The 19,554-nt window shown below is 44.0% G+C and overlaps 1 protein-coding gene across 1 annotated transcript in view; it reads right to left on the reverse strand.

Annotated features, from left to right (window-relative positions):
- Positions 1 to 19,554, reverse strand: part of CDH17 (cadherin 17) — a 63,326-nt gene that overhangs the window by 40,027 nt on the left and 3,745 nt on the right. Inside the window, exons 3-8 of the mRNA XM_055303419.1 lie at positions 14,915 to 14,985; positions 10,320 to 10,418; positions 3,653 to 3,787; positions 2,616 to 2,754; positions 535 to 693; positions 227 to 426 (exon numbers count right to left, since the gene is read on the reverse strand). Of these exons, the coding sequence (XP_055159394.1) occupies positions 227 to 426; positions 535 to 693; positions 2,616 to 2,754; positions 3,653 to 3,787; positions 10,320 to 10,418; positions 14,915 to 14,962 (780 nt within the window). The 5' untranslated portion in view covers positions 14,963 to 14,985. The remainder of the gene's footprint in view (positions 1 to 226; positions 427 to 534; positions 694 to 2,615; positions 2,755 to 3,652; positions 3,788 to 10,319; positions 10,419 to 14,914; positions 14,986 to 19,554) is intronic.

A 19,554-nucleotide genomic window follows, 5' to 3' on the forward strand; every position in this document is an offset into this window, starting at 1 on the left:
TGCGTGTGTGTATCTGAATCCCAGCTGGTAAAGTCCAGAGCCTGCCCGTGATAATAAACTAATAAACTCCAACACTTGAGGCCAGAAACTTTATCTACTTAGTTTGCCTTATAATTATACTGTGTAAAAATGTACCAAATAAATATATTAGTGAAGACCAGGAGGGTGGGCCTCTACAAAATGAGGCCATTTATCTAGTAGTCTCAAGACATGCTTTGGGTACTACCTGAGTGATTTTGAGGGGGTGAGGATCAGTTGAGTTTTCTACAATCTCCAATAGTTCTGGTGCTTTCCAAATATTCTCCTTCACCATTATATCCACAGATGTGCTGTCACTGAAAGAATTCTCATTCTGGCCTCCCATGTCCTTCACTGAGACCACCAGATTGTAGTTAGAATTCTTAGTGGGATCCAATTCCCGAGCTCCTATGGGAAGTAGGAGAGAAGAGAAAAGGAAATGTCTCCAAAGCTGACACAGTTCTAGGTCCCTTTTTTCTGACTCAGACAGTCCTGTGAGGCCATCGCTTGACTTACCATCACGGGTAAGTGAAATTCCCCCCGTTTTGTTGTTGATCTGAAAGTACATGACGTTGTTGATCTTGGGGAGCTGGATGACAATTTCATAAACAAGCTGACCATTGGGTGTGGCTGGATCATCCAGGTCTGTAGCATTGACATACATGAAGGGCTTTCCTGTTTAACAAAATATACCCAGAGGGGGAAAAAAGGGATATTAATTGAAGTCCAAACCAACCATAGCCACTTTTATCTTCTACAAGGCAGAGAGAGAATGGAGGAATTTATACCACTGGAGAAATAAATCTTTATTCTACTTCCTTCAGCTAAGATGGTGTTTCTCAAAGTATGGTCCAGGGACTTGTAGGGGTCTTAGAGATTATTTTCAGGTTGATAGAGTCAAAACTCATGCATGTATAAAAGATCCACTGAAGCACAAGATAATTCAATGGATTTTAGCATAAAGGAGTATCATAAAAGATATTGATATAGTTTCAGGTCTCATATTGCCACCAGCCTTTAGGAAACCACCACTTGTGAAGTTCTGGTGTACTACCAAAGAATATCCACAATTATCTGAAAATTCTATTACAATACTCTTCCCTTTTCCAACTGCATTTCTGTGTGAGGCCAGTTTTTCTTTATATGCTTCAACCAAAATGACACATGGCAACACAATGGATGCAGAAAAAGACACAAGAACTCAATTATTTTCAGCTAATTGATCCAATCATTAAAGAGATGTGCAAAGATTAAAACAAACTCATTCTTAATTATTCCTTTTGTCTTTGGAAAATAGCTAGTTTTCATTAAAATATGTTTATTATTACTTACAATGAATTAAATTTTTAAAACTCTAATAAAATAAATATTGATAGATATAATCAATGATGCACTGGAGCCAATTCATGAGAGCCAATGGTTGCATTTCTAAAACTTTGTCAGCTAATCATTAACACTATTGATAGCTTAAAATAAGCCATAGGAGAGCATTTATACTACATAAATTGGAAAATCCTACAAATCAGAGTTTTTCCCCTCAGGGAGATAGCTATTAAACATTTATCAGCACATCATTTGGTAAAACCCATATTTTTAAAAGAACACAGGAGCCCTGAGACCAAAATGTTTGGGAACCACTGATCTAGAAGAGATCTAGTAGAGAAAGAAAGTGTAAGACTTGGAAGATTTTTACTTCGCAGAATTCATAAGTGAGTCTCTGGTTGTAATCTCAGGGACAGAGATGCTCCAGGTAATAAAGTGGAAGGAATAATCTTCCTGAGTTATTGGAAGTGGGCATTGAAGAGAAAGAGAGAGAGAAGATTAAGTAACATGGAGGGAAGTTTGACAGTGAGTTGGTAGAAATGGCCGAGAATCTTTCTGAGAACTCAGAAATCTAATATTCACATATATCATATTCATATTATGACATAATGCTCCTTTGTCTCCCCAGATCTTCAATAAAGCCATACGTATACCTATGTCTTGATGAGGGACTCTTATGGAAATGAAGGATAGAAGCAAAGTGAAGGGATGAGCTGTAAGCAGAAGTTGCAAGTAAGAGAAGAAAAGGTACTGGGAGCCAACAGTGACCATGAGCATGAAGATTTCTGAGAGAATTTAGGAGAATGTGCTCACCTTTCCAGAGTATTCTTCAGTGTCCTAAAGCTGTAAGGTGTTCTAAAGCTCTTTCTAGAATCATAGTTCTCAACTGGGGTGACTTTGCCCCCACTTCCCCCCCAACAAGTGACATTTGGCAATGTCTGGAGGCATCTTTGTTGTCACAGCGAGGGGGTAGGGGTGGCCACTGGATCTGGTGAGTAGATGTCAAGGATCCTACTAAACACCCTACAGTGCACAGAACAGCTCGCGACAAAAAGAGAATTATTGGGTCCAAGATGTCTATAGTGCCAAAGCTGAGAAGCCTTGTCTTAGACCAATGAGGATAATAAACTAACTCCTGGAGGACTGCTGTGAAATTTAAGCATGACAGGAAGTACTTAATGAATGATGCTGCCGCCCTCGGCGCCACAAATCTGCCCCTTCTGCCTCACAGTCCTGCACCTTGCCACAAGTATCTCTGGACTCCTGCCGCTTACCTGGCCGAGAGTTCTGTCTTACTGAGCCTTCATACTTTAGCTGGAGAAATGTGGGTCGATTATCATTGATGTCTTTCACTTCTATGGTGATGGGAACTGGGCCCTGCACCGTAGCTCCTTGAGCATTCAAGGCTGAGACCTGACGTAGAAAGGAAAAGGAAACCACCTTGAGAAGTCTGAACTTCATATCCGATGCCCAAAATCAGTTGAAGGAAACGAGAGCTCCAAGATCCAAAAACCTGGTGACTGTAGGGGAGAAAGACACCTATAAAAGCCCCATATTGGGAGCTACTAAAATAGGGACCCAATCAGTTAAACCCCACTAATTATGGCCGCATTTTCCCAGTAGTAGGGTAATGCCTGACACTGGACATGCTTCTTTTCTAAATAGTTAGAGTCAGTGAAATAAGAACACTTCGACCCTTAAGGGTATGGAAGTGCCATGTCCTCCTACCGAGCAGTTTAGTGGCCAACTTGCAAAGCCAATAGAAGTTACCAGGTGGGAAGCTTTTGCTTGCTCTTCTGTCCTACAATTAGCTCTCTACTATTGCTGTGTGTTCAGACACCAACCATGAAAACCTAAGGAGGGCAAAGAGAGAGGTCTCTTTAGTCAGAGCCCATGATTGTTGATTACTTCTGCTTCTTGAAAGGCCCATCCCAGCACCTCTGCTGCCTTCTCTGTGGGTCCAAAGTCCACGCAAGAGCCACAGGCAGATACCACCGAAATATCAGAGAAGCATTGGCTTGGTTTGATCCAGGTGCTTACGCATGGCCGTACTTAAACAAGTAATGCCAGCTGAGGGCCTGGGTAATTTAAATTGGGTTATGCTGCTTAAAAAGCCTGAGGAAGAGGGTATCTTTGCCATACCCAAAGGGGCATCCCTTTGGAGTTGGTAAAAAATGGACAAATGAGGTTTGCAAAGTATGTCATTAACATCAAGAGAGCCGTAACAGGATTCTGTGACAGAGATGAAGGTGCCAGTGACACTTCCAGGACGAAGCTAAAGGATGCTCAGAGAGGTTGGAGTTCAGTTCACCTGGAGTTTGTGAACAGCTCTTGTTTCTCTATCCAGGGCTCCATTATGATACAGAAGTCCATCTGGTTGTATCTGAAATATGCCATCTGTCTCTCCAGTTAGTTTGAAAGTCATAGCAGGAGGACTGGCCTTAAACTGGGAAAAAACAAAAATCAGATTAGGTTGTAAGGACAAACAACGTTGTTTGTAGAAAGTCACCAATTTCAGGTAACATTTTCATTTGTTTAATCATTAAATAAGATCCGAGTTTTAAACTTTAAATTCTAGGGGCACCTGAATGGCTCAGTCCGTTAAGCATCTGTCTTCTGCTCAGGTCATGATCTCAGGGTCCTGGGGTTGAGCCTCATGTTGGGCTCCCTGATCAGCGGGGAGTCTGCTTCTCCCTCTCCCTCTGCCCCTCCCTACCCCCATGCTCATCCTCTCTCTCTCTCAAATAAATAACTAAAATCTTTAAAAAAATAAAGTGGTACCTTCTAAAAGTTTGCTCAAACATTAACTATTTAACCTTTAAAATACATTCCCCTCAAGAAACAATGTATGATATAATTTAACACATTGACAAAAGCCGACCGATCTTTAAATTGTAGCTGGAGTTAGATGAGATTTTTCTGAGAATATCTGAGAGCTTTAATGTTGCTAGCTTCTAAGGAATATTAAAAGAGATAACTTTATTGCTAGGATAAAAAAAGATGTCATCCAGTACTTCTAAACATTATGACAAAGATTAAGAGCTATTTTAATATTAAGGAAAATAATTTAAAAGTAGCTTTACCTTGATTAAATTCTATATTACAATCTCTTAATTACATTTTCAGAAGTGAAGAAAATATCAATAATTATTCATGGAATAGTTATAGCACTTTTAAGACCACAAAAACAGAAAAGTCATATATAAAAAGCAGATATTAAAAAAGCATATATAAAAGTTTGTTCAACCTCATTAATAATTTTAATATATATTTTTATATCTTTATTGACGAATTAAAAATCAGTAACAGCCAATATTGTAAAGGATGTAAAGAAACACATGTATGGAAATTAACACAAATTTCCCTTTGGAAATAACTTGAGGCATAGAATGTAGCCTCTGATAGCAAACATCACTAAACAGAATTTATCTGAAGGAAATATTTTTCAAACAGTAAACTTCATGTGTGTAGTACTAAGTAGCCTTCTTTACAATACTGGAGAGTAGAAAACTTGTAAATGATAAAAAATTAAAGATGATAAAATGATTACAGCACATAAAGTTGACAGAACATTAATCACTAAAATGTTCATTCTATAAATTATGAAGCAGCATGAGAAAAAAAATGATATTATGGAAAGTAACAAAAGGAGACTGTAACAGCAAACCTAAACTATGATTGTAAAGTACCAAAAGGTTTCATGTCAGTGGGCAAGATATGGAAAAAAATAATTAGTATGTTAAGTGGGTAGAACTGTGGGTGAATACTTTTTTGTGTTTGCTTGTTGATATTATGTTGGTTATATAACAAATGAAAGTATTACTATTTTGTGTTTTAAGGATATCAGTGGGAAAGTTGGAATGAGGATCTGGAAAAAAAAAAACTTTCCCTCCATATAAGCAATGAGAAACTGGAAAAAATTGTAAATAAATATCAACTTTTTCAGAACCTTGGAAAGTAACCAAATGCTTGCAAAATCCAAGGAGTGTTTATTTAAGAAAATTACTACCAGTAAGAACCAAGCTGTGTGATTACATTGACTTGCCCTAATTCCATAGTCTTCTCTTAAGATATGCAGTAGCCTTGAAACCCAACAGCCTCACAGCCAGAGTATATGGAGGAGGAAGAAAGGGTTTGGAGTTCCCCCAAACCCCCATTCCCAGACAACTGCTATTATCCAACTTATTTGGAAGTTCCCTGGAAACACCTACTCAAAGGGCTTGTCTCTATTTGACCTCAGAGTTCACGCATTGCAAGCAATTTTTCTCTTGGGGAATTTGTCAAAAATAGTCTCAGCAATTGTTTAACATTGCAGCTACCTGAGGCAGTGGTAACAATTGCTGCAAACAAGAAACTGACCACTGACCAAAATACTTAAAAGAGTTAACCTAGGGAGTAAGATGACCCTAGGGGGCATTGAAAATGTCCAATATAGGGGCTCTTGGGTGGCCTCGTTGGTGAAGCATCCAACTTTTGATTTCAGCTCAAGCCATGATGTCAGGGCTGTGAGACTGAACCCTACATCCATCTCCACAGTCGGCAAGGAGTCTGCTTGAGATTCTCTCTCTCTCCCTCTCCTGCCTATCCCCCCTGTTTGCATGCACTCCCCCCCTGTTCTATGTATAAAATAAATAAATAAATCTTTAACAATAATTAAAAAATAAGAAAAGAACAAGATCCAAGTAACTGAAATCAGGAATGTAAATGGGATATCACTACCAACACCACAGAGATAAAAAAGGGTTAATGAGTACATGATAAGTAATTATTTCCCCCACAAATTAAACAACCTCAGTGAAATGGATGAATTCTTAGACAGGCAGAAATTATCAAAACTGACTAAAAAATAAATAGGAAATCTGAGTAAAACTATAACAAGTAAAGAGATTGAATTAGTGATCAAAAAACTTTAATACAAAGGAAGGTCCAGTACCAGTTGGTTTTTATTGGTAAATTCTACTTAACACATAAAGAAAAAAAATAACACCAGATCTTCACAGATGCTACCAAAAAGTAGAGTAAGGAATACTTCCCAATTCATTCTAGGAGGACAGTATCATCCTGACATGCAAATCAGAAGAGACAACCCAATAACGCTGCCGACCAATTTTCTTATGAATATAGATGCAAAACTCTTCAACAAAATACTAGCAAACTAAATTTAGCCACATAGAAAAACAATTATATACCATGACCAAGTGGAATTTACACCAGAATATGAGGCTGATTCAACATATGAAAATAAATTAATTTAATACTCTATGTTAATAGAATAAAGGACAAAAACCAAATGAATATCTCAACAGAGGCAGAAAATCATTTGACAAAATCAACATTATTTCTTGATTAAAAATAAAATACCCAACAAACTAAGAATGGAAGACATCTAAGAAAAACCCCACAGCTAACCTTATAATTAAAGACTAAAAGTTTTCCCCAAATGATTAGAAATAAGAAAAGAATGCCCAATCTTGCCACTTCTATGTAACACCACACTCAAGATCCTAGGCAAGAAAAATAAAAAGGATCTAGATTAGAAAGAAAGAAGTAAAACTATCTCTATTCATAGATGACATGATCTCATATATGGAAAATCCTAAGGAATCTAAAAAATTTAATAGAGCTAATACAGAAGTCCAATAAGTTTGCATAATAAAATATTAATATGAAAAACCAATTATATTTCTATATGTTAGCAAAGAACAATCTAAAAATGATATTAAAATAAAATAAAAATGATATTAAGAAAACAATTCCATTTAAAATAGGATCAAAAATAAAATAACACACTGCGGGATAAATTTAACCAAAGAAACATAATATTTGTGAAGTGAAAACCATAAAACATCGCCAAAAGAAATTAAAGAAGATCTATATACATAGAAAAACAACCCATCAAAATTAAAAGCTTTTGCGCTGCAAATGGCACTATCAAGAAAGTGAGCCAATAATCCATAGAATGTCAGAAAATATTTGCAAATCATATATCTGATAAAGAGCTTGTATACAGAATATAAGGAGCTCTTACAACAATAAAAGACAAATGACCCAAGTAAAAAATAGGCAAGAGGTTTCTCCAAAGAAGATACACAATTAGCCAATAAGCACTTGAGAAGCTACTCAACATCATTCGTCATTAGGGAAATGCAAATCCAAACCACATACCCCCAAAGTACTATTTCACCCCCACAAGGATAGCTGTAATAAAAAACACAGATAATAACAAGTATTGGCAAAGGTGTAGAGAAATCATAATATGTAGAGAAGTCATGGAGAGAAACCTGTATACGATGCTGGTAAGAATGTAAAGTAGTTCAGTTGCTCTGAAGAAGTTTTACAGTTCTGCCAAAAGTTAGACTCTGAATGAACTACGATCCAGCAATCCCACTCTGAGGTACACATCCAAGGGAATTGAAAACATACATGTCGTCACAAAAAGTTGTACGTGATTGTCGCTGATGGCATGATTCATAGTAGCCATAAATGTCTAACGATTGATAAACGGCTATTCAAAACGTGGCATATACCCATACAACGGAATATTATTCAGCTACACAAAGGGAATGAAGTGTTAACATCTGCTACAATATGCATGGACTTTGAAAAACAGGCTTAGTAAAAGAAACCACACACGAAAGATCACATGCCTGACTTGATCTACGTTAAATGTCCAGGTATGCAAGTCTACAGATACTGAATGTAGATTTGGGTTTGCCAGGGGCGAGGAAGGGAGGAGAACAGGAACGGCTAATAGATACAGTTTTTCTTTGAGGCTGATGAAAATGTTCTAGAACTAGATAGTGGTGATGCTTGAACATCTTTGTGACATATTAAAAATCAACAAATTGTGGGAAATATCAGAAAGGGAGACAGAACACAAAGACTCCTAACTCTGGGAAACGAACTAGGGGTGGGGGAAGGGGAAGAGGGCAGGGGGTGGGGATGACTGGGTGATGGGCACTGAGGGGGGCACTTGACGGGATGAGCACTGGGTGTTATTCTGTATGTTGGCAAATTGAACACCAATAAAAATAAATTTATTATAAAAATAAAAAAAAGAACGCAAAAAAAGTTTGTATATTTTAAAAGGATGGATTTTATGTGTGAGCTAAATCTCATGACAAAGAAGAAAAAAAAAATGACCTGTCTCAGATTTGTCTTCTACTGTCTTATGACCTGGAAACCCCTAGACTGCTGAGCTGGGGCTGGTTGCAAATCCTCAATGAAACAAGTTTACGGCTCTTTAGTTCTTTAGGTCTTTTTGTTTGTTGTTTGCTTGTTTGTTTTTAAGATCTATTACTAGGCCACAGACCAGCCTCATGAGGCAGTGAACTTGCTTTGCGGCTCCCAAGCCCTGGCCCCGAACACTCCAAGGGGCGCTCAGCGAAGGGATCTGCACAACTCCTCCTGCCACCGCAGCACAGAGCCCCCAGTGCACCTTCCCGTGATGGGGTTTGCTCCCTCTTCTCCCCGTACAAAGATAGAGACCTGTTTTCTAATCTCTGCTCTGCCACTAATTTATTGAAGCCTCAGTTTCCTTATCTGTAAAGCAAGCCGTGGGTACCAAAAGTTCTAGGGCTTTTCTAACGCAGAGTTTCTGGGATCTCAGGAAGGACATCCCCTTCATCCCCAACTCCTCTGCTCCCCATAAATAAGAAATTAGAAACAATAATCCCATAAATAAGAAATGTTCAGCTGCGGCAACAGAGTTGGCCAGAAAGATAGGCCCTGTAGGGTGGCTGCCAGACGAAGAACAGAAGAAGGAAAGCACCCCAAGGAATGGGATCCTCAGAGACTTAGCTCACGCCACCCAGGCAGTCTTTAGGTCAGTGGGGTTGGTAACTCGGAGGCTGCGTCTCTATGGTCCCAACTTGGTTTACTCGCTCGGGACCTGGGCTCTCCGGACACCTCTGCACTCTCCGTCCTCACTACACGCTTCCCTCCGGCAGCTCAAGCAGGTGTCCGTGCTGTGAAGCCTGAAGCCTCTTGTACCCTCCCGGCATGACCTCCTCCGTCTGCAGAGCTCTCAGAGCATTTGCTGTCCTGCGTGCATGACCTCTGTGAGCGGGGGGGGGGGGGTGCTCAGGGCCTCTATTGCCCCCCACCCAGCCGGGGGTGGGGATAGAGATCCACGGCCCCGCTGCGGCCCACGCTCTGCAGCCTCCTGTCTCTGCTCTGTACACAGGGACTGTCCCACGAAACAAATGCTTGGCAGCTGACGGAAAGCATCCCCCCCCTCGAGGAAGGAGTGCAGCAACCCTCCTCTGCTCCCCCAGCACGTGGAGGGGGGGTCACGGGCGTACCCCAAAGGGGACCATCTTCAACCACTCCAAGGTCAATGGGCTTCCCCAGCAGATTTCTGGTAAATTCAGGAGTATTTTCTCCCTCCACATGGTATTTCCAGAATGTTTTCAGTGTCCTTTATAGCTGGAGTCTCCTACTCCCATCTACAGGCCTCCCCTCAATCCAATGCTCTTCTCAAGGACCCCCCTATAGGAGATGGCCACCTTGCAGTATGGCCTGCCCATAGGCAAGGGCCCAGGGGTGGCTTGGGAGGAGGCAGCCAGGAAAAGCCCACATTCCAGCGCCACCCCAGAGAACCGGCTCCTTCACGGGTTTCAGGCAGCATGCTCATTGGAGACGGGCAGTCAGAGGGCCTTCTGCTACAGAGGCTGGTCCCCTCCCTCCCCTGTGGGAGGCGCTGAGCTCTGGGCACCACACGCCCCACCCCAGGGATGGGAGTACTACCCCCCGCCTCCAAACACAGATAAAGAAGTCTGGCCGAGAATGTCCTGCACGCCCCCTCGCAATGCCAAGGCCACCCATCTCTCTGTGTCTGACTTAGCTTCTGAAATAATTCTCGACAGTGAGATCTGCTGTGCCTCTATTTCATTTCCTGCTATCCGGTAGATGAAGGAGTAAAGTCCACCGAGAGAGCCCATAAAATCAAGATAACAGTGATCAAGAGGAGCCCTTACCTGGAATATGACTTGACTCCCTTGTTGGCCTTCGAAAACAGAAAATGTCATGGGCTGCAGGGGTCCACTAAACTTCCCCTCGTGGCTATATCCAGTTGCCTGTCGAAAAGGGAAAGAAAAAGAGAAAATTGGCACACCCCTCATCACGAACCCGTACGTGCCTCTTGCTGGGTTTCTTATGGCTTTTCCAGGACTGACGCGCGAAACCCAGGATTCTAACCTAGCTCGGAGCAAGGCTAATCAGACTCAAAGCAGGGAGGAAGGCATTTTTGATAGTTTTGAGCCTCGACTATGTCAAGGTGGCTCACCGTGAGCCTCACACAGCTTTTCTCACTTGACCATTCAAGCAACCACCCCGTGGGGAGAACATGAACACTCCCGTGTCGCAGATGAGGCTCACTGAGGGGAGGCTGCTGGCCCAGAGCAGGGCACACACGCTGGGATCCAACTGAACGAAAGCTTCTACCTTCCCGCAATGCCATCGAGCCTTCCAGGAACCACACGGGTTTATACCAGCTTCTCAAAACACCTGTCCTCTACTCCCAGCATTTGTAAGGTCTATGGAAGGTTCCCAGCGCCCTACAGTTCACGGTCACTTCAAGGACAACTGAATTCATAAGGAAGAAAAATACGTGGCTGTGTTGAGTACGGTGCCTACCTGGCACCAAGGTACATGACTGAGATTTGACTTTAGCTCTCCGAACCTGCATTTCGACTCTGACTTCCAGAAACGCTCACTATTTTGACATTTGATTAGCATCTGTACTCGCGGGGGACAGAAGAGAACAAAACGTTTCCTTCGAGCAGGAGTCCTGCGATGCTTCTAAAACCCAAAGGCCCTGAACCTGGCAGGCGAGCAGGCTCCGCAGACGCCCAAACCCAGGCTGGAAGAGCAGCGCGGTGGCCGGGACAGTGAGGACCAGAAACTGCCACGTGCTGAGCTCGGTCCTAAGCACGGTCAATCCCGACGACATCCTGGGGGCAAAGTCTTACCCGCAGCTCAGTTTCACAGGCAATGAGACTACGATGCTGCACTCCAATTTGGCCAGGTAGTGACAAGAAGCAGGACTCGAACCCGCGACTCTGCAATGGGTGTTCTCAGCACTATGCCCCACTACCCACCACAGGGACCAAAACTGGCCGAGGCAACCTGGCAGGAAACAGGGGCACCAAGGATGTGCAGGAGGGCATGAGTCCCACCATTCCCAACCTGGGAGGCCACAGCAACCCCTGCCGTCTCTCTGTCCTTCCAAAGCCAGGCAGGGCACCAGAGGTGGCACACAGGGTGACGGCCAGCCACCAGCCCACCCATGGAGGGTGCCCTCTAGAACGAGGGATGCAGCACCCACACATGAGGCTGGTGTCCCCTCCTTGTCACATGGTCCTTCGGGTCTCCTCCTTGTGTAGAAATCAGAGGTGTGCTACGGTAGGATCGATGTCTGGTAAGTACGAGCAGTAGATGGTATGGGGGGCTGGGGAGGCCCATCCGAGAAAGTAAGAGAACTGGGGGGCAGAGGACTTGTTTTCCACTCCCTCAGGAAGTGGGAGAAGCAAGTACGCTCTGGGGATGGACAAACTGAGAAAACCCCAAAAGCCAACCATGTAAAAGTGTAGGGGAAGGGCTTCCACCAACCCCCTTGGTTCACTGAGTCTGGACTAACTTGATGCTGGTTGTCTGGCAAGTGAAAACCCAGAGGGCTTTGGGATTTGGCCCCGCCTACCTCAGGGCCCCGCTGCCCCCAGCCACCGCCAGCCTCCCTCCTCGGCCAGAAGCTATGGGGTCTCTTTCCCGGACTCCCTTGCAACTATCAGGGAGCCAAGTACTCCAGCTTCGCCGCATGAGACTAATGCGGGGGCTGCTGGGGTGGGGTCTGCTCAAGCTTTCCTTCTTCCTGGTGAGAAAGGCCAGAGGCGCTGGCAGGGCCGCCCAGCTCCCTGCTCATGCCCACCACGGAGCCCCGAGGGGCCTCAGGCTGCCCGCATCAGCCCCTTGGTACCTGAGGAAAGCGAAGCTGGGCCTACTGGAGCCACCCCAGAGCTGCACTTGCTACCGCCCGTCCCGCAAGCATCCTTCACCCACGGAATAACCTCACAGGCTTCTCCTAGCTCATCACCTCCTTTTCTTAGGAGTATCTTCCTCTGGGGGCTCTGTCTCCCTGCACCCCTGTCGCACATCTTCTCCTCCAGGGAGCCGGACACAAGGACAGGGCACAGATGTCCAGCCATTGCCACGGTTGGTACAGACGCGGGCGGTGCCTTCTGCGTAACAGCAAACTGCTGTCGTCCATCTTCTGCTCCCTTCAGCCAGCAGCCAGCCTTTGAGCTGCTCACACGGGCAACGGCACCCAGACGACACCCCCGTTAGTCAGTGTATCTCGGTGCCAAGGTTCAAAGTTGGGTTCTCATAACAGGTCAGCAACTCTCGCTTTGGGTCCACTATCATGGCTCTGTGGGCTACAAAGATCTCAAATGCACGTGTGTGTTCTGACTCATCCAGCCATACTCCCAGGACTGGGTAGGTGATGGGGGGGAGCTTGTGAAAGGAAAAGAGGGTCCAGGGACGCCTGGGTGGCTTAGCAGTTGGGCGCCTGCCTTCATCCCAGATCGAGCCCCACATTGGGCTCCCTGAATGGAGCCTGCTTCTCCCTCTGCCTGTGTCTCTGCCTCTCTCTCTCTCTCTATGTCTCTTATGAATAAATAAACAAAAATCTTTAAAAAAAGAAAAAGAGGGACCCTGCAGGAGTTGGAGGGATAACACCCACCATCTTGCACAAAGAATAAAGGAAGGGGAGGGAACTGACACTTTTAATGCTTCCTGTGCAACAGCTGTGGGACCAGACCCCCCACACACATGAGTTCTTCTGATCCTCAACAAGATCAGAAAAGTATCTCCAGAGAAGTCCCACGGTAGCGACGTGGATAATGTGGGGCCAGCTCGGCTAGGCCACCAAGCCCCAACTCTGAGCCACACTGCTCCTGTGCCTTCCAGCAAGGACACATGCGGCAGCCAGATCGGCCTGCCCGGCGTGGCGCTATGTGCTGAGGCTACAAAGGTGACTCAAAGGTCCACGTGAGTGTAGACACTGAATATTTAAGACGCTATAGCAAAGGGGTGTCTGGGTGGCAAGTCAGATAAGTGTCTGACTCTTGACCTCAGCTCAGGTCTTGATCTCAGGGTTGTGAGTTCAAGTCCCACACTGGGCTCCATGTTGGGTGTGGAGCCTATTTTTTTTAAGGTAAAAATAAAATGAAATGCCGTAGGAATAATCATAATAACCAACAACAATAATAATAATAGCCAATATTTATCCAGTGCTTAGACTGTGCCTGTCACTGATCCAAGTCACTTTATCCTCAAGATAAATGCATTATCTCATTCAATTGCCAAAATAACCAATAAGGCAAGCCCTCTTATTAGACCCATTTCACAGGGCAGAAAACTGAGGTTCAGAGCTTAAGTAGCCCACCCAAGTTCCTATCACTAGTAAGTGGGAGTGCCAGGTTTGTACCTCGGTCTGACTTCACGTACAACCCTGAGATAATATAGATAGCAAAAGACATTTGACAGGATAAGAAGAGGAGACAAGTCAAGAGGAGACGTTTGACTTGTCCTAGTGACAAGCTTTGAGGCCTCTGGTCTGTGCAGAGGCACCTTGCTCATAAAATTTGACCTGTGGCTTCCTTCCTTCCCCAGGAGGAAGGCTCTAGTGCGTTTACAAGTGTGGCTCTATTTCATTCCGTAAATATTCTGAACTGTGATGGCTCTCGGGGGGCTCTCAGGAGGTTAGAATTCAATGTCATTTTTGGGTCCCAGAAGAAAAGAAACAAGATTTTGAGGTGTGAGGACCTAGTGACGTCCTTCCAAGGAGAAAGCCAATGCTTCCCCATAATCTTCCTTCATAATACAACAGATTGTTAGGCAAGTATATGAGCCTTACTAATAAAACAAAAGTCGGCCCCCCACTATGTACCCAAGATCGAGGACTGGGCCTCTCCAGATGCCACCCGGCAACATCCTCTAGAAGCCTGTCAGTTGGAGAGGGTTGGCTCACCAAAGGCCTAAGACAACTTTGACCAGAAAAGCCCAAATCTTATACTGGGGGGAAAAACGTACAGAGGAGAGTTGAAAATAGAGAAAATGATTTTCTTAATATTTCAGTGGTAATTTTTCGTGGTCAAAGTAAAAAGTCATGATTAAGGGACGTAGACTAATATATACATGCACACATAGACTATATATACATATAGACTATATGCACACAGTAATATATGCCTCAGGATACTTTTCTTTCCAGATTCCCCGAGCTATGCATGAAGGCCTAAACATGAACACGCGGAATTGTTTTAACACTTGCCCACTAAGTGGTATTGGCTTTTAACAGCTGGGGAGAAAGTACCTCCTTGGTTGAAGGGTAGACATCTGACTTGTAGCCGTTTCATTGAGAATATCACCTTAGGGCAAACTATGTGTCCTTCGTATACAATTTAATTCTGATAGACTTTTTTTTTCAAGTCATGATAATCATTGTTTCCCTGGTATGAGGTAGAAAATGGCAGAAAATAGTCTAGCAAATAAATAAAGAACATCCTCTTACCAAATGAAGTGTAAGGAGACACAAGCAACGCAGTTGGGCTTGCATCATTGTGGTTTTCTATATTGAAACTCCTGTAAATAAACCAGAGAATAAAAGTGATCAGTTAGCAGTCTGTTAAGATCTTGTCTTTCCAACCAGGAAGGATCATTGGACAATATCCAGCCATAAACCTAGTAGAACGGAATCACTGAAGGACAACTTCTCTGTAGGGAACAGCCCAGTCTTCCAGAAGTTTCAGGGTACCTCATCCACAGCAACATACAAGTCAACATCTCAAAAAGAGGCTCGTGGTAATTCCATGTCTTTAACTGCTTCTCTTTATTTTCCTCTTCTCCACTCACGGGTCTTAAATTATAGAAAATAAGTATAGTTTTCACTTGTATTACCTGCATGGGAAAGCTAGGTCTTGGCATACGCCGGGGTCGCTAGATACTAAAATTTCAATGGTTCTGACTCAAAGCTGCAAAGACACAAGATTCCTCAAGCAGAAAGAACCCAAGAATGCTCACAGTCCTTCATTCGGAGACCTCACGAGCCCCATTTGGTTTTCTAAGCATTGTTGCTAAAGGGGCAGTATGCCTAGGGGAAAAGTGTACTTCTTACTATCCCAAAAGCAACCAAATAAAAATCCAAAGTCTTTCCTTATTCTCTCCTGTTCAGTATTATGTTTCCTTTCTTTCTTGTGCCTTCACTTTTTTTTTTTTTAGAAATTATGACTTTCACCCTGAGACACATCATGACTAACTGATTTTAAGATGTGATATAAAGTTTCCGCGTGGTCTGTAAAGCAGGGTTGTTGCCTGTCACAATGCTGGACTGCTAAAACAATACCAAAAGACTGACGAAATGAAAAATGCATTCATTTCACTAAAATATTCCAATCACTTCATAATCGCTGGGGATTAAGGGCGATCCTGGTTTGCTGTTTCATCTTTTCTTTTTTTCACATTTTTCTATGTTGAATTCACATCACTAACAGAATCAGCATGCATGAAAAAAATGGTTATTGAAATTCTAACCACTCTAAAGAGGTAGCCCCTGAAATTTCTTAATTTCTTACATTTAGATAGCTTGTATTTGAACTTTAAAAAAGGTAAAAAAGGGATCCCTGGGTGGCGCAGCGGTTTAGCGCCTGCCTTTGGCCCAGGGCGCGATCCTGGAGACCCGGGATCGAATCCCACGTCGGGCTCCCGGTACATGGAGCCTGCTTCTCCCTCTGCCTGTGTCTCTGCCTCTCTCTCTCTCTCTCTCTGTGTGACTATCATAAATAAATAAAAATTAAAAATATATATATATATAAAAAGGTAAAAAAGCGCGGGATGAGCACTGGGTGTTATGCTATATGTTGGCAAACCAAACTCCAATAAAAAAAAATATATACAAAAAAAAAAAAAAGGTAACAGCGTGGTCCCATTTTAGCCTCACAAATGCCACAAAGGCCCCGCGAGATAAAGATAGAAACAAGCATTTATTAAGTAACATCTGGGAGGTAGATTTGGGGAGGGGCCTTTACAAACAGAGTAACAGTGACGTAGACAGCAGACTCTGAGTCAGAGAGCCTGGACCGGAAACCCAGATCTACCTTTTACTAGTTGGGCTGCCATAGGTATATTACGTACTTTCCCTGTGCCTCAGTTTCCTCAAACAGAAAATACACAGCAACTGCTCAATAATAAACGCGTGCTCTTAGGAGTTTCTCACCGACATAATGAGTTAGGAAATGTTATTTTATATAGGAGGGTGTGGAGGTTCGAAGTTAAGCCATTTGCCTAATACCTAGTGTGGGAACTGCAGAGATACGGATGTGGGCACAGAGATAGGTAAGGTGCATATATGGTTTCTACTCGCTGAATCAATGAAGCAAGCTTTCTCAAGGTTCTCTAGCTATCTTAAGGAAAAGCTAGAATTAACGCCCTTCAGGGCAGGGGTCCCTGGGTGGCTCAGGTCATGATCTCAGGGTCCTGGGATGAAGCCCTGCATCGGGCTCCCTGCTCAGTGGGGAGTCTGTTTCTCCCTCTCCCTCTGCCTCTGCCCCTCCTCCTCACATTCGCTCTCTCTTCTCAGATAAATAAATAAAATCTTTTTTTAAAAAACTTTCAGGACAATCAGATTCATAAATTCTGTGAATGTGTAGAAATTAGCTATTGCAACAGAATTAATTTGGTCTTTGTGTTCAAACATCATTTTAGAATTGACTCATTATCTTAAACGCAAACAAGGCATTTTTCTACTGCCTTAGACTGCTTATGTGGTTTGCAAACGTGGAAATAAATAACCATGCCAGGCTTAGCCTATTGCAACATGAAATATATAAATGAACAAATTATCAAGTCTAACTAGCTTTTTGTTGTTGTTGTTGTTGTTGTTTTTAATCTAGCAAAATGCACATGATCAGCTTGTAAGAGCAGTAGAAACATAGACGGTAATGGCACATTTGGGGATCGTTCTCCTCAAGCTCCCTGGCATTCAAGAGCTTTCACATACTGATCCCCAATTTACTCTTCCAGCCTTATCTCCCACTCCCTTCCTACACTCGGTGACGCTGGATACCGGGATGGACTCTGTACCCTGAGCCTTCCTGCCTCCGTGCACTTGCTGCCCACCCCACCCAGCACAAGGCCGGTTGGCCTAAATGGACGGTCAATATTTGCATCAGGAAATTAGACTGAGAGTGTCCTTCCTCATCTCTGCTTGTCCCCCTTGTCATACCCTACCATCCAGGTCCAGCTTTTTCACTTATTTTAAAAGCACTGAGTTATCACAAGAAGCTTCTCCTCTGTGCCGGATCCTGCGCTAAGAAGTGGGATGACCAAATAAGGGGTACGGAGTCTGCCTTCCTGGAGCGAGAACCAAAACCCCACTTCCTTCATGAATCCTTTCCCGATTTCCAGCCGGAAGTGCCTTCCTCTCGAAGCCCCTCCTGCCTGCATTTTAGTTTATTTACACACCTGTGTTATCGCCTATACTAGGAAACAAAATCTCTCCAGGCAGAGGCCTTATTTTTTTTTAAATGTGTTTGACGTCTCACAGCTTGTCACGTGATGCCTTGCATATATTATGCCCTCAACCGATGGTTGTTAAATTCAAAAACATTCTAATTGTCTCACAGCGATACCCCATGAATTTGTCCAATCTGTCAGAGCTTCCAGAGAAAACACAAAACGGTAGAGGAAACGGATTTGAGATTTCAAGATCTGTTTTGATGCAAAGTAACACGTTTTTATTGTCCATGAAAAGAGCTGTTTCTCTTTTAAATACACTAACAGATTTCTGCTCAGTAAATAGGTCAAGAACCGGCTGATGCACACCATCTCTCCTGGAACTTTTAGTGCTTTTCGTCTTCCGAAGGCATATAAGGTGAATGATAGAAAAGCAAAAGAAAATGAAATAAATGCCTTATTTAAGTCCGATGCTCAGGCCACCACCTGGGATGTTTTAAGGAGTCGGAAAAGTTCAAAGCAGCAAAGCGCTTATCCTTAATTTTGTCGTTTAGTTAGTCCTGTCCCTGTCACAAAGGTTTCCAGGGGGACAGAGGCATAGTGGCTTTCTGCTGACCTGCCTAGGGCTCTGTGATTCATTCGCAGACCAGTCTACACCACAGTGCAGGTGTTGGGAGCACAGACCGGAGTCGCCCGCTGGCTCCTCTGGGTTTGCGCCTACCCACCTGGAAGCAGGGATGATCACAGCACCTGCCTTTGAGATATAAGGGCTCCAATGAGTTAATATTTCGAATGGTGCTTGTTAAATGAAACCTCACGGGGCCACGTGCCTTCCTGCCCCCGGCACGAGGCCGCTCAGGAAGCCGCCTTCGCAGCAGCACCCTCGACCAGGCGAAGCCTTCATTGCAACGTGGCCAGGCAGGCCGCACGGCTGCCAGGATGATGCCAGAAGGGACGTCAGCCCCGCAGACCGGTCCTGCCCATATGTCCTCTTTGCATGGACGCAGCGCTACTAACGAGCATCCCGTCCTCAGTCACGACCTGGCCGCAGGGGAGCGCAGCCTACGACCGAGGCCACCAAGACCCCAGGCCGCACCCACTTGCCAGGCTTCCTCACGGGCACCACTGGGGAAAGGACTGGCGTATGTGTCTAGATAATTCCGTGACATTTTACCTGAACTACCTGCAATGGTTGACCCAACCATCTGCCTGGAACTTTTGCTATTTGTTGGGGTTTCCCTCAAGCACAAAGACTAAATTCAGACAGTTTCCATGGCAACTATCTGAGAGGCCAAGCACATCCTTAGCAACACAGGTCAAAGGATTTTGGGGGGATGGGGGAGGAATTTCGAAAAGCCACCACCACTTGCTTTAACCATGGACCATTGACTGACAAATCTAGAATGGGGCAGCTGGCCTTGCAGCTGAGGGCTGATGCCTTGATTCAGCACAGCCCACAGAGCAAAATCCTTCCACACCTTGAATCTGTGTCCAGCCAGAAGAACAACACGAGGGCAGCTAACGCTTACTAAAAACAAATTTGCCGTGCATGTGTCAAAACATCTGTACGCATGACCTTACTGATTTCTCATAAGGACCCTATGAAGCAGTTACTATTAAAACCCACCTCTTAGAGATAAAAAATCGGAGGGTGAGGGTCAGAGAGGTTAAGAGACTTGCCCAAGATCGCACCGTCTGGGT

The sequence above is a fragment of the Nyctereutes procyonoides genome, unplaced genomic scaffold (assembly GCF_905146905.1).
Source record: "Nyctereutes procyonoides isolate TBG_1078 unplaced genomic scaffold, NYPRO_anot_genome, whole genome shotgun sequence".
NCBI classification, from domain to species: domain Eukaryota; kingdom Metazoa; phylum Chordata; class Mammalia; order Carnivora; family Canidae; genus Nyctereutes; species Nyctereutes procyonoides.